General features: G+C 38.7%; 1 protein-coding gene across 2 annotated transcripts in view; it reads right to left on the bottom strand.

The window, feature by feature from the left end:
- TMPRSS9 (transmembrane serine protease 9) overlaps positions 1 to 15,884 on the bottom strand; it is a 113,417-nt gene that overhangs the window by 36,580 nt on the left and 60,953 nt on the right. For both annotated transcript variants that reach the window (XM_075204643.1, XM_075204644.1), the window contains exons 5-10: positions 15,666 to 15,838; positions 8,990 to 9,031; positions 7,603 to 7,716; positions 6,646 to 6,817; positions 4,022 to 4,296; positions 2,959 to 3,095 (exon numbers count right to left, since the gene is read on the bottom strand). In XM_075204643.1, the coding sequence (XP_075060744.1) occupies positions 2,959 to 3,095; positions 4,022 to 4,296; positions 6,646 to 6,817; positions 7,603 to 7,716; positions 8,990 to 9,031; positions 15,666 to 15,838 (913 nt within the window). The remainder of the gene's footprint in view (positions 1 to 2,958; positions 3,096 to 4,021; positions 4,297 to 6,645; positions 6,818 to 7,602; positions 7,717 to 8,989; positions 9,032 to 15,665; positions 15,839 to 15,884) is intronic.

Here is a 15,884-nt window from a genome sequence, read left to right as displayed (position 1 = left end):
GTTCAGCCACTTGAGATTCAAGATTGGCCGAAACGAACAGTCCTCTTTTGGAACCAGAAACAGATTTGAATAAAAACCCCAGCCCTTCTGCAACTCCAGAACCCTGCAAATGACTCCTGCTGAAAGAAGTAATTTGACGGCTTGCATCAAGGCCCGTCATTTCAGTAAGTCGCATGGTAGAGGAGTTGTGAAAACTGTTGAGAAGCAGAACCCAAGAGATATACTATGTATTCCTTGGACATGATTGCCAAGATCCAGCTGTCTCGGGAGTAAGTCGCCCACTGATCTCTGAAGAGTTGTAGGCAGCCTACTTCTGCAGCCACGAGAAGAGGGATTTTGAGGATTTGTCTGGGACCTTGGAGACTGGGCACCTCCTAGAGAAGGAACAACTACCTCTATGAGACTGACCTCATGATGAAAAAGGCCCTCCTCTACCTAAGGTCTGACCTCTGCTGGACTGATGGCCCCGAAAGGACTGCCGAAAGGATCTGAATCTGGCCGGCCTAGCCCTAGGAGTATTCACTGGGGGAAATTATTCTTACCTTCAGTTGGTTGCAAAATCATAGTGTCCAGTTTTGAACCAAATAGGACTGAATTCTTGGACTCCGTGTCTGCATCCCAAAAGCGAAGCCAATGATTCCTCTGGCCGACACAGCTATAGCCGAAATAGTAGAAATGCCGCATTCTGGGCTGCTTCGTAAAGATAGCCAGAAGCTTTCTTCAAATGGAAAGCTAGAGGAAGAAGATCTGAATCCTGTAACCCTGCTGCCAATTGGTCAGCCCAGGTTTCCATGGCCCTGGCTACCCATGCATGGGTCTAAATGAAGAGCCTGCTGCTGCAAACATGCTCTTAAAAAAGTTTTCTGTATATGCGGACGGCACTGCATTCACCAACAAGCAGCGGCCCAAAGGAGGTACCAGACCGAGTGGCCGGGGGGCAGATGGCCCCCTACCCCCCGGGCCCAGCCCGCCCCTGGATCCTGAAGACTATACTTTAGACATGGATACAGCTTCTTTATAGATCCTGGTGGTGTTTCTCCATAAAAAGAAGTAATAAAATAGGGTATATAGTGTAGTATGTAGTAAAAAAAAAAATATTCAATATAATGCAAACTCACAAGAATAATAAAATAAGGTGATTATCTGTTAGGCCTTCCAGTAATTGCAGTTATCATCTCATGGAGTAAGAAAGTAAAATGTCCACTGTTCACTGTGCCAATAACGTTTCCACAGATTTCGATCAGACAGCATCAAATAAGAACAGGCCAATATATCATCTCAACGCGTTTAGTCTCTTTAACATCAAGACTTCACCAGGAGAATATGTGTAAACATTACCAGCGCTGTTTTTTATATAGTTGGCGGCGCCATTATCGCGCTTGCGCACTGGCTTAGTCCGCACAGTGTGCATGCGCGAACATGTGATATACCAAACTTTATTGTTGCTAAACAGAGCCATATCGAAAATAAAGCTCCAGCTTACTCAGCATGTACTACATAGATTAATAACCACATAATTATTCAGACATGTCTAATTTACATAAAAATGCTAATACACAGTAATAAATAAACACCATAAATATTGATCCTCAATGTTATATACTTCGAATAGGTAAGTGACATAGAGGCCATTTTAGTTGTTGGCAAAAAGACTAGAAACTTATGATAATTATTTTAAAATAATAACCAATTCTTATAATAACAGAAAACATATAAAACACAAGTATAACATCCTATACAAATATCATTATAAAAACGGGGCAATTTCATAACTTTCATTAAGACCTAACGGTGCTAAAGTGCCTAATTCATAGATCCCAAACATTTCACATTGTGCTAACTTTTTTTGCAGGTCACCGCCTCTGATATATTTAATTCAACATGTCCAATGGCCCTGAAATTGATAAACTTTGGATCAGAGTTATGTTTTTCAATAAAGTGTTTCTTTGATCTTATTTACTTGGAGAGCCACCTTCCGCACCACATGAACTCCTCCTCAGCACAATGTGGGGTGTTCATACAGCTCCAGCAGCACATCTGAGATCAGAGGAGGAGGGATGTGCAGTCTGCACCATGATTCCTGCTTACTTAAAGCTCCGTAAAGGAATTTTTAGGCGGACCCTGTTATTCACCAGTGTGCTGCAAAGTTGTTTTGATGTCGATTTTTGGCTCCATTTATACATGTGAACAGACAATCTGTATCATAAGGTACATTCAAATCAACAAGCACAATAAGTTGGTGGGTGGACACCTCTATGCAGAATTGCATTGTGACTGTTCTAGCCTATTACCTAACCTTCAAAAGCTAGTGGAAAATCTGGTCACCCAGAAGTAACATTAAATTGTCATATTTGTTTCTTATGGCTTGTAACACTTATTTATCTTTCATTAAAATGACTGCTGATATGTTATTATATTTAGGGGTCTCTTTCTTTGTTTAAATTAAGTTATTGCTGAGTTTACGGTTAATGTGCAGCCCTTTTGAAGGTTAGGGGCCCCCATGCGACCTGTAAAGTATATGAGTGTGCCCATCATTGGTATACGGCCACAACCACTTTAGAAAACCTCGCTGTAGTAGTTCAGGGGCGCACGCAGGGGGGTTTCTGGGTCTCCAGAAACCCTCCCCTCTGCTAAAGAAGTGCCCCTACATAGTGGCACTGTACTATACAGCAGCCACGGCGCTGTCAAAGAAGCATCCACTCCGCTTCACTTTTCTTTTCTTTTTTTTTTGGGTGGAGGGGAAACCCCCCCTTAAAAATCCTGCGTGCGCCCCTGTAGTTCTAAATCAGAACTTGATTAATGAACTATTAGGTTTTGCCAAGCATGATCAGATGTCTCTAAAAATAATTATATATATATATATATATATATATATATATATAAAATTGTTTAGCTCTACTTTAACATAAGTCACCTGTTTAAACATATGTGTAATTTTTAAAAGGTACAGTTGTTTACCTGGCATGAATCAATTTTGCCCTCCAGGTAACCTGCACACACCATTCGGTCTGTTACCACATTGCTGTATAAGCTATTGCAGAGTGTTTGATCCATGAGGGCCACTGTAGCTTTCTGTAAAACTTCAGGTTTCACTACTAAAAACAAAACAAACACAAAACATTTAGGCTAATGACACACTGGAGTATTGTGCTCCTGCATACAGTATACTAACCACAGGAACCCAGCGTTTCACTTTCCTGCTCCTGGTGACCTGTGTAAATGTTCGGTTCATAACTCACTAGTTATAAGTTCTACTGTGAATGATGCCAGCTTACCCTTATGCTCTTATGCTTTCCAGTTTCATAATAGGACATGTGTATAAAGAGAAAATAAGCCAATATTAAGCAAATAGTAAATTACAATAGCCAGATTAATAACATTGAAGTCATACAGAAGCAATGTATCACATCTTCCATGAAACATTTAAATTGCTTCTCTCATCCGTGCATAAAAATAACGTGTTATATTAATAAGAAACATGGACCTAAAAAGTAAGAATTTTTCTAGCAGACTGTGAAAATTGTAAAGGATGTATTTGTATTACTTTGATTATTTTCCCCAAAGCTAGATGGTTGGAAGCCATCTTTCTTTTCAAACTACTAGAATACGTGCTGAACCTGTTTCCTCTCTCTTCTTTTTATAAAAATTCCACTAGCATTGTAAGGAAATTTCCAGCAGGCAACATAGGAGACAAATTAAAAAACATAGTTAACTAAAATATGAAGCATTTCTGGAATAAATGGCAAGAATGTAATGTATATGTCATTTAATTTATGTTATTAAATCAGAACCTACGCTAACAAAAACTCATTAGAGGTACACTATTGAAAAATTGAGCTTACACCTGGAATTAAGTAACAGTGATGTTTAGTTGTTGATACAAAATGTAACACATGGAAATATATTATAATGACTGTATTATATGTAATTGGGGATTCAACTCCGCAAACTGATGATAGGATCTAATGTTTAGGATACATTGCTTTATTCAGTCAATATTTTAGCGCATTTTATATCTTACAGTTGTCCTCTTTGAGGTAGCCCCATCCCGTGATGATGCACTTCTTGCCCATAGGGAAGACATGAGTGGAGGCCGGGAGGCAGATTGGTTGGGTGTATTTGTTGAACCGTAGTTCAGAATCCAGTTCCAACACAGCCACATCATAATCGGCTGTGTCTGGGTCATATGATGGGTGCTTAACAATGTTTTTGATGGAGGCTTTAACGGTGCTGCTGTCTGAGCCACTCAGAGACGTAGATCCAATGTAAGCCAACCACACAGCTGGATCCTGAAAACTGCAGAATATCGAGAAAGGTAAGGAGAATAGGAGAATACATGTATGATCTAATAGATGAATGGTAAATAACAACCACGCATATATAGCCCGGCACACTGATAACCTGGTGGATAGGTTTGAGAAGGTTAACTACAATATCTAGACATGGGTGTTAATAGAAGCAGGGGGGCACTGTCAAACAGGTGGTTTGCCTACTAATGCCAACCGGCGTCCTGGACATATCAGGCGGCAACAATTGCAACCAGCCTCTTTGTCTTCTAGTGCTGGTGTCCTGTCCACCCCGTCAACAATACGGAGTAAGTTTTCTCCTGGACAAAGCCATGTTACAATGCAAGGGGTGCATGTTAAATTATTATTTTGCACATAAGTTAAATATTGGCTGCTTTTTCATGTAGCACACGGATAGTTGATAGCTTTATTTTTACACTGAAATTTAAAGTTGATCTAGGACATGCCCTTCCCCAACTCTAAATATGTCCCACATATTAATTTTACCCCCCCAATGCAACATGGTTTTGCCAAGGTCCAAAGTTACTCATTTTTTTTGCTTTTCTTTTCTTAATGAATCAGGCCCATTGTGTTTAATAAGCCTCTACTATCACGAGTTGAGAACTGGGGGAACCCGAGTACTTTTGTAACATATAGCGTCCTTTGAAAGGCAACTGGTATAGGCGAAAATTTTGTGAAGAAGATTCTAGGGGTTTATTATCCCATCCGATATTGTCTTAACAATGGGGATGTGATATATTTATCATAGAAGAGAGTTATAATAATGGCATTTTGAGTGGTAATTCAGTTCTGTAAATGGGCCAGACCATGTCCATTCAAACTCAGTGGTACAAGCAGTGGTAGAAGTGGGGGTGTTTATGGTGGTATGCTATACTGCCACTTCTCCTTCTGCCTTCTTTGTAAAACTATAAAATTACATTTACTCACATTACTAGTACATTTTTCTCACTGCCACTTCTAAATTTCCACTTCGGTACAAGTATAAACTTTTCAAGAATTAAAGTGAGCTTGGGGTGAAGATATATTCCAGTGAATTTGGGAAGATATTCTTGCTTTTTTTTTGCAATATGAGTATGCAACTTTTAGTTTGAGGCTTGTTGTGTATATTAATAAGTTATCCATACTGGATTTTAAAGAATAATGAGTATTTTTTTTGGTGGCCAGGCCCGAAGAAAGTGTATGGTTTGGAAGCCATTGGTATGAGCATTGCCCAAGGAAATTTAAATTTGTCTCTGTAGAGAGGTGCATTCTGGTGACATGGAATATATAGATGTGGAGTGAGATAATTTGCATACAAAAACATTTAACAAAAAAATAAATGATATAACTGAAATAATATATATTGTGGGGATTGTTTTAGTATGAATATAAATGTGACATTTGTTGTGTATTTCAAAAGTGAAAGTAGTGCTTATGCTAAATCATTAAAGAGCACAATGGATGGGTGCAATATGGCGGTGTGGAGGAGCTACATAAGTGAAATAGTTGTACAGCAGTTTTTTGCCTTGTAGGAAAGTAGATATTGGTACTGGGATAGAGACTGAGAGGTCTGTTTATTAAGCTGGGTTGAACCGAAAATCCAGAGAAAACAGCCGTTTTCTCTAGAGAATGGTGATTGCAGCTTTTCTTTTAATTTATTAAAGGCTTAAAACAAGAGACATCAGAGATTTTTCTTGCTTTAACCTATTTTATGTTACTCACCGCAGCCCCCATAGATCTCTATGGGGGCCGCGATCTGACCCCATTCAAATAAAGTCTTGCTTTTTACCCCTGTACTTAAAAAAAACTTCAATGGCGTCCATAGGTCTCCGTCACCGCCAGAGAAGTCATTGTTTATCCATTGCCGGGTCCCATCGCTATGTGCATGCTCTACCTTAGACATGTATATGCAATAGCCACACAGGTGTCCTTTCCTCTTTTCATTGGCAGCTTTAGGCTGCCGAAGGAGGAGTTTGGTTTCACTTAGGAGAGAGGCTTCCCCAGGGCTCGCCAATGAGCCCTGGCAAGGTAAATACAAGCAGCAGTACGTTTTGTATTACTGCTGTATGCAGCGATAAAAAATGGTACTGCCGCCCACTGGCCACCAATGTTAAATAGTCCCCTGAATATGAAGTGATGGTACAATCATCACTTCTACAGCAGTGGAAGACTCCACACCTGTGGTTACCACTGACACGTTACTCCATTTAAGAAATGTAAAATGACTCATTTAAAGAAACTATATATACAGCCTCTTTATTTCTTCAATTTAGAACGCTCTTTCACAGCATTTATATTTCACCTCCACCCCTCCTAGAAACAGACATTTCTACTTTGTAATAAGATAAGTTGTACTTACTCATTGAAGCAGTGGGCTGCAGACACCAGCCACTTGCCACTTATGATGGTGGCTCCACAGAAGTGCTCATTGTTCTCCCTTAGGCTGACCTGCCATGGGAACTCTCCCTTGGAAGCATCTGACCCACCAACAATTCTGTTGGACTTTTTCATTGCAGGTCGGGTACCACAATCTGTAGAGTAAAGAATGAGAAGGACATAAGTCACGACTCACTGATGCGGACGACTAAATCAAAATTACTTGAGAATAGGCTAAAAGTGCAGAAAATAAGTAAGAAAAAAGTATCAAAATGTGTAGCAAAAAATATATTTTTATTATTATTGCAGTACTGTGTTAGCTAGAGAAATCTATGTGATGTTAAATACTTGTGTGCCAAAAAAGACAAAAGTATTATAGGAGTAATACCTTTATTGGCTAACTAACCCAAAAAATTATTATATTTGCTACCTTTCAGAGCACAGAGGCCCCTTCATCAGGCAGGTTTACAAGAAGGGGCCTCTGTGCTCTGAAATATAATAATTTTTTGGAGTTAGTTAGCCAATAAAGGTATCACTCCTATAATATTTTTGTCTTTTTTGACACGAATATATTTAACATCACATAAAAAAAATATTAAACTTTTCGATATGTATAGATTGAATATGAGAAACCAGAGCGACGATATAATGGAAATATTAATAGGAACTAGCTGTAAGTACTAGAGTGAACAAAGGGTAATATATGTATCAAGGAATTAGTCACAATCCAGATGCAATGAGTACGGGTAAACTAATGGTAATTAAAGAAATAAGAAAATACATAAACATATACTTCAATCATTAGCACTTATCAGAACGTAGGTATATATTTACGCAATTATTCAATACTCAAAGTACTTCATTTCTCAAAACTTGTGCAGAAAGGGTTTTCTCTGAGCTCCGTGTAATGGAGCATTTCCTAAGGAGGTAAGAGACTCACTGCAGATCTTCTCATCTGATCCATCTTTACAGTCGCGAACATTATCACATTCGGGGTTTTGTTTGACAATGCACTGACTGTTCTTGCAGGAAAATACTTGAGATGGGCAATTTCCTGTGGAAGCAGCAATTGGAGAATTAGAAGTATATAACTAATCACTGAAAAGAATGCTGGGAATAATTAAGTAAGGACAAAAGATAACGAGAAGGAAAGGTAATCAGGGAGTGACAGGACAGTGTAAGAACACAGGGAGTGGTGCAAAAAGAGCAGGAATTTAGAAGCTATCAAAATGACAGCTCTGCCCCTCAACATCCCCCTTCCTAATGTTTTTATTTATGGAAAGGTTTATAAATGGTGCTTTATATCACCTTATATCAATCGAAAAAGAAAAATGTTTACACCACAGGATAAAGCACAGAAAATGTTGGCTACTAATGTGTTTATTTTAGTACATAACACAAATGCTAAAGGAAACAGTGAACAAGTAAAAAATATAATAATAAATATATGCATTTTATGTTAATGAAACATATATGTAAATATAAGTGAAAACATACTTAAAACCATCCTGGGTGCGCTGCTTGTTTTAGATTCTAAAATGCCACCTGAAACTGTCTATTTTAAAATGCTGTCTGACACTGGTCATAAACAAAGAGCATCAGGCCAGGAGTGTAGGACAAATGATGGCGCACTGGGGACTCTTGTGAGGGAGGCAGTGGATCAGATGAGATTTTTCAATCTACCTAGAAATGCTGCTATAAATATGAATATTAAAGAAGTGAACAAGATTGTTTAATTACCAACACCAAAATGACAGAGGTTCTGTCGCTGGTTGGATTCAGTCTACATCTTACCTGGTTTTGATAACGCTGGTCACACATAAAGCAACGTTGCAGCCAATATTGGGCAATTGGCAGCTTGTGTCCCAGAAACAACTGTAATACCTGATAATATTCTGATCAGTATATACTGGACCATTATCAGACAAGTCTGTAAATGCTGTCGGAAGATGACCACTATCAGCCTGTGTAAGCAGTCATCTTCTAACCACATTATCCGGCCCCAATGATGCCAGAAATGATGCAGCCTCTTGGGCCATGGGCCCAAATCGCTGGATCTCATCCAATTTCTTCACTAACATGTTTGACCAAATTTGACACTGTTCCCATTCACTCCCACTAAGCAGCAGGAATGGCTCACGTGTAGCCAGCTTCAACCACAGAACTTGTGTCATTTACATGCGTGAGTTATTAAATGAGGTGGCGACTATGGAAGTGAAATATCTAACGAATGATATAACAATACTACATTATTATCTTCTGCTATAGAATCAGGCACCAAAGTTGTTTACGTAACCCAGAGATAAGGGAAAAACATCAGAGCTTACCTGACTTTAGGCCTATAGAGTAGAAGGATATTCCTTTATTATCTGCATTATATAAAAAAAAGAAAACAATAAAAGAAGATCAATATTACGGTAAACAGATATAGGAAGTACGCAAATGTTTTAAAATGTTTAAAATGCATGGCAGACATGATGCAATGAACAAACTTCATCTGTCTTTCAACTATGCAAACACCAACATTTTTGTTTGACATCTGTGTCTCTCGCCAATAAAGGTAATTTACAAGTACGGACCTGCAACAGGTGTTTATGTTCACTACTGTACCTACTTGTCTAGTGTATTACAAGGTACTCAAACTCATTCATTAGAAACACACCAATTAAATGAATCCATCCCAACATATGAGGATTGGGAGTTACTACAAAAAGTGTCTAGTGAAACATCACATGTAGCCTGACTTACTAGCACTTTAGGGCCACCTCCTTCATTAATTTAAATTCTCCATTTTTCTAAAAAAAAAAACAACTGCTCGTGCCATCATTATTTATGTATTAATCAGGAGATTGATATGACATATTTACTGTATCTATTGCATGAGTATTTTAAAGGTTTTTATTATATCAAAGTGAACATAGAAATGGGTTTCCCAGAAAAACTGCAACTGGAAGATGCAAAATGCATCTAATTAAAAGTATTGGACTAGACCTGGGGGTAAATGTATGAAGCTCCGGGCTCTTCAACACCCGCGAGTTCGGCGTCTTCAGCGCTTAAATTTAAAGCAGCGCTGCCCTTTACAAGGCAGCGCCGCTTTAAATTTAAGCGCTGAAGACGCCGAACTCGCGGGTGTTGAAGAACCCGGAGCTTCATACATTTACCCCCTGATCTCTGGCACCTCAGAGGTGCTGGAAATATCAAGTTCTTATATAAGGAAAACAAGGCTGTGCTGCCTCCTACAAAACAAGGAATGTCACCATAAAAACCACCTCTTTGCCTCTTAACTAATCTCATTTTTGCATGTTGGTGCAAAATTAGGTACACTTAATACAGAACGCCTCTGATCCACCGAACTCGTCCCATAAGACTATGTTTGCTCTTCACAGATTCCTTCACCTTGACCTACAAATCCATCCTTCTTCTTAAAATCGGGTGCATTTGCGCAAAGTCGATATGCGACATCACAAAACACATTTGCAAAGTAGTAAATGAACTGTGAGGCTTCACAACACTAGCTCCAGATGACAGCTTTCAGAAAACAATTGCTGTGAGGATTCACAACACTAGTTCCAGATCACAGCTGTCAGAAAACAATGAAATGTGAGGATTCACAGCACTAGCTTCAGATGACAGCTGTCAGAAAACAATAACTGTTATTCTTCACAACACTAGCTTCAGGTGAAAGCTGTCAGTAAACAGTTCAAAATCACAGCTACAAACACCTCTCTATTCCTGTAATCAGCACTCTGCTAAGAACAGCAATCTAGCTAGTCACCTCACCTGGAATACTGCACAGTTTTCCTTACTCTGTACTCAGCTCTTCAGTGATAAGGTCAAGTCAGTCAGACTCAGAACAATGTATCTCACCTGTTTGTAGCCTTTATAAAGTCCTCAGTTCTACCGAACCTTTGCAGGACCTAAGTGTTATTTGGGATTTCTCTTGTGCTTTGAAGACTTGTTTTGTTGGACTGTACATCACTAGTCTATCTTCTCAAATCTGTTAACTTTGGCTTCGTCCATCACTATTCTACCTTCTACAATCCTTTGACTTCAGGTTGTACCTCACTAGCAGTCCTCTCAGAATTAAGCGGCTTGGCCGAAAGTGGTGTGTCTCTGATAGCTACCCCAACCAAGTGGTTCTTTCCTGGGAGCTGGCAGCACAGTGACATGATCCCTAATTTTATACACAATTTCTTCCCAGGGGGTTCCCAGTCTCCTGCATTTTAATGCCAACACCCAGGTATCACTAGCAGTTGTGTTACTCTGTGCAAACTTCCAAAGCAACTACCAGAGTATGATATCCAGATAAAATATCATACACCAACAGGGCCGTCTTTCCCATTGGGCACAATGGGCAGATGCCCGGGTGCCCTGCAGCCCAGGGGGGCCCATCGGAGGCAGCAAAAAAAACCAAAACCTGGAAAAAAAAAAAAAGACAATACTTACCTTGCGGTCAGCTGGCGATCCGGCTCCCTCCATGGTCTCCTCCTCCGTACGGCGCTCGCAGTGCATGTCGGGCGTGACGTCATCACGCCCGCCCGACATCCATTGCGGAGCGCGACGGGGGAGGAGACCGTGGAGGGAGCCGGATCGCCAGCTGACCGCAAGGTAAGTATTGTCTTTTTTTTTTCCAGGTTTTTTGGTTTTTTTGCTGCCTCCGACGGCCCCCTGGGCTGCAGGGCCCATATATATAATCACTTTTTTTTTTGTATATATAGGGGCCCCGGTGCACTGCTGTGCCCGGGGGCCCAAGATGTTCTTAAGAGGGCCCTGTACACCAAGTGCAATTTATCAAACAGCAATCAATTTTGGGTACTTTTAGTGTTTGGAATCCCTTTAATGCAAGGGTTAAAGTTTATCTATTTTTTGCCTGGTCTCTCCTCCCTGTCCTTTAGGTAATTTAGGGTCCTCAGCAACCACCAAAGCCACCAATTCTGATATGATTGATATAATCATTGAGAAAAGAATGTTTACAAACCACTTTAAAATTGAAAATGATTTGTGTTGTCTTTACTAGAAAACCAAAAACCGGATAACTATTATAATGCTGTTTTAAGCTGTGGGCCCCAAGAAATAGCCTTCACTATTTATGTGTTACCATATTCTAGAGTCTTGTACAGTTGTGTAAAAAGGCTTTTTGGTGGAGAGCCTGGTGATGCTGCTCCAGTCTTCCAGGCCCATGCTCTGCTCTCAGAAGAACAGAGTGTGGACTCTTCTGACCATGAGCAGGACCATTGCAGTGAAGTTCTGATTAGGGTCTCACATACAAGTTTTATTCTACTTTGAAATTCCATATTTCCTAGTCTCAACCTTGTTTTTCTGGTCAAAATCTCAAATTTCCCAGTGAAAATTTGGACTTAACACACTGTGGTATAGACATAAAATGATAAATTTAACATTAGAGGTAACAAATGGTCTACATAAAAATTATAAATTTAACAGGAAAAGAAACAATGGGGGTCGAGAAAAATTGGAAAATAGAAAAACTATCTACGAGCTCCGTAGATGTCGCACTCTGCAGGTTCTATAGTGAGCAAGAATATTTCACTTTACTACAGTCAAATGTCTTAAGCTGCATTGAGTCTGAAACAAGTGCATGCTGGTATATTCTCCCAAGGTCACATGCTAGAATAATATGATATATAATATCTTTTAATAGGAGTACATGGTAAGTCACAGTATTTTCTCCTTTAGGCAAAGTGTACTCTTGTCTAAACCTAAACCTGTAGACGTCATATACACAGCCTTCTGCTGTTCTTAGAAAGAGAGTTATTGTTCTCCCTTAAAAATTCCACATGCAGACCGCTCCTTAATCATCTCTCTGTAATTTTTCTTCTCGTTTTTTTCAATATTTTTTCATTTACTTCAATCGTTCTTGGCATCTGTAAAAAGAATCTGCTACCCTCTGCCATTGCTCGGATTACAGTGCAATTTTGGCAGACGTTCAACACATTCTGCTCCTTCCATGCTGGCTCTGTGTTTTTTTAGCCCTATTAATGTAAAATGTTAGTATGAAGGCAAACTTTATGTATTAATGCTACACAAGGTAGATCATGTACTAAATTATCAACTAAAATTAAAAGGAGGTGTAATTAAAGTATTATTTTGCTTGTGACGATTTATGTCAAATAAGAAATAGTGGTGTTAGTTGGTCACCTGAGCCTCTTTCATTGGAAACTTTCATTCATATATACATGTTTAACATACTTGGAGATATTTTATACCAGGGGAGAAATGGGAACTTTGCCTTAAGTTGCCTTTAGGATTAACATTTTTGTACTCTAGATTTTATAATGTCAATTTTTCTTCCACTTTACTTTTTATGTCAATGAGTAAAAAGTGGGTGTGTTTTAATACACAACAATTTAAACTTAAAAAATAGGGCAAGTCACTTTCATATGACAAATATTAATATATTAAAATATTCTTTATTCAAAAATCTCTAGTCTGTTATTCAATAAACTATTTCCAGACCACCATACGTAATATAAATGACTCTTAATTTTCCAGTGTAGAGTAAATTGCGCATCGGATTAGCTTTAGCAGAAACTGGTATTAGCAAAAGTTATTTACTGTGTATGTTTTATTAAATAATATTTTAATCTATTAAAATTTGTCATATGAAAGTGATGTGTCCTGTTTTTTACTTTAAATTATTGTGGATTAAGACATCGCTGATTTCCTTTCTTTTTTAGTTTCAATATTTTAACAAGGCTGCTCAGGTCCCTTGGTCAGCAGATTGCCCACACAATTTTAATTGGATCCAGCTGCAGCCAATTGAGTATTTTTATCTTCAGAAAAGAAGAAAATAGGACAGTTTTACACTTCACATGAAGAATTTTTAATATAATATGGTGTAAATCATATAGTTGTTTTAGAAAGGACATTTTTAAGAACTTTTTCACATTGCATCACTTTTATAGAACACATCAATTGAGTTAAATTAAATAGAGAATATTACAGAGGAACATCACAACAAAACACTCAAACAATGCAAATGATAATTGAATAGATATGAAAAAACTAGACTGTCTCATTAATCAGTATAGATATCCTAGTTTTGGTTACTATTCTAGTCCATCACCTGAATCTTTCTAGGTAATATAATATAGACTAGGTGGGTTTATACCAAAAAGACAGACAAGTGATACCACTGAAAGTATTAAATCTAGTCCATCAATCTAGGGAGCAGAACATACAACTCTGGACCTCATTGTAGAGAAATTTGCCCGTGTCTTCCCTATGCCAGGATTCGAGGAACGTTAGATACTTGTCCAGCTCATGAGAAGAAGTCTGCTCCGTACTGCACTCTGTCATCTCCTGTCCTTTCTCTTTACTTTAAACTTGCTTGGCAACTTGGCAGCTATGTGCAAAGCTGCCAAGTTGTGTCATGTGTCTAGATTCCTGTGAAAGTGCAAAGTTTTGTGGAGCGAGATGGCATTTCTTGTGGAGAATCAGACATTTGAACTGGCTGATGGGAGTAGTTGGGCTAGGTGCAAAGCAGTACAAAAACAAGATTTAGATTTGCAGAGCAAGATTATTGAGATAAAGGGATAGAGAGGACACATATTTTGCCTTCCTTACTGTATGGAAGGTTGCACAGCTGTTTCCACTCCACCAAATGGACTTAAATTTTGCACCCCAATGTTGCCGAAAATCAGCTCTTGACCCTATAATTCAATGGAAACATTTAGCACTATTTTTTTACCTTTCTGTAGTGGAGCGCAATTCTAGGCATACTCAATGTAAAAGAAAAATCTTCACACAAACAAACGTGTCACAGCCCTGATGCCCCCTCACTTGAATCATGTAAGCCTTAGACACTTTTTTTAGGGAAAGAACTAAAAAGCTAAATTAAATAATCTTTAGGAAGAGGTGGTTCAAAACTAGTAAAAGGTTGCACTTTTCATGTAACATTTATACTTTTGCACGATGCACCACTTCACATTTATCCGTCTCTCCGCACACCTAAGTGCTCTAATAGTTTACAGAGGCGCTTTCCAAGAAGAGCGGATGTCCTTCTTAAAGCTTGCTGGGTCTAAAGTGATTTACATTGTATATCCAGTGCGCAATATAAGTCAGATCCTCTGTCTTGTCAATATTAAAACGATTGCACGGGTTTACCGAGCATTTGCAGACGAGCAGAAGTTTGCACTGGCTGATGGGAGAAGATGGCCTTGTTGCTTGAGAGATGGAAAAGGCTTTAGATAGCAAAAACTGCCCAAGATACTGCAGATGATGAGCTTTTATGGATCATTTCCTTAGGTACCTTATCACCTACTTTTACAATCCCCATGCCACTCTCAGACTACAATTCTCTTCCAATACATACAGGTACAAGCAAGGGAATGAGGATGGTTTGCTCTTTAGCACCAACCCTCTTCCATTTAGTTATCAAGCCATAAAAACCCTGACATAGGCCACTAGAACTAAAACCTAGTGACTCTGACAAATCCCCTGAAATTAATATTCAAGTGTTTTTTACTGTTGAATTTATGAGGGGTAATCTCATGCTTACAATTAACATAGGTAAATCTGTAATACTCTTCCAAAACACAGTCCAATGCCAAGAAACTCATTGACCTACTTTATAGGTTTGTGTACAAAGTAGCTCATTAGACACTCTGTTTAAATGTAACGGACTCTGTTTCCCAACATATCTGTCCTTATAAGCAGTTTTCAGATAGGCAGCCTTCAGAAAGTAACACTAAGGATCAGTTAATAGCTGCGATGAACCACATTAGATGTCCATATGGACGATGCAGAAAAACACATGATGGACGTGAACTCGATAAATGATACTGATGGATGTCTTTTTTAACTGGTGGTGTTTTAACAGTTATATTTAAATGTGGATCATAATGATCAATTGATATTTTACAACATTTTTATTTCTTATGAATGCCGGAATAAAATCAACAATGATTTTTAATTACTGCATATTTAACATATATAGAGTGTCATTTTTTTCTGCATTCACTACCTCCTGGAAAGTGAACATACCTGCAAGAACAGCAGAGGAGATGTTGCCATAAGTGTAGACTGGGATGGGGTGTTCACTTAATGAGGAGGTCAGGCCCTGTCTGAGAATGTCTTCAATTTGCTCCCGATCCTCTGTGTAGGCGGAAGACATAAACTGCATCTTGAGATGGGCGATGATGCTTTCATTCCCCCTGCTGTAGGAATATTCAAAATAACAAAGAAACATTTATGTCTATGTTT

The sequence above is a fragment of the Mixophyes fleayi genome, chromosome 1, assembly GCF_038048845.1.
Source record: "Mixophyes fleayi isolate aMixFle1 chromosome 1, aMixFle1.hap1, whole genome shotgun sequence".
Lineage (NCBI taxonomy): Eukaryota > Metazoa > Chordata > Amphibia > Anura > Limnodynastidae > Mixophyes > Mixophyes fleayi.
The sequence above is the reverse complement of the archived record's forward strand: the minus strand, read 5'-3'. Positions and strand labels throughout refer to the sequence as shown.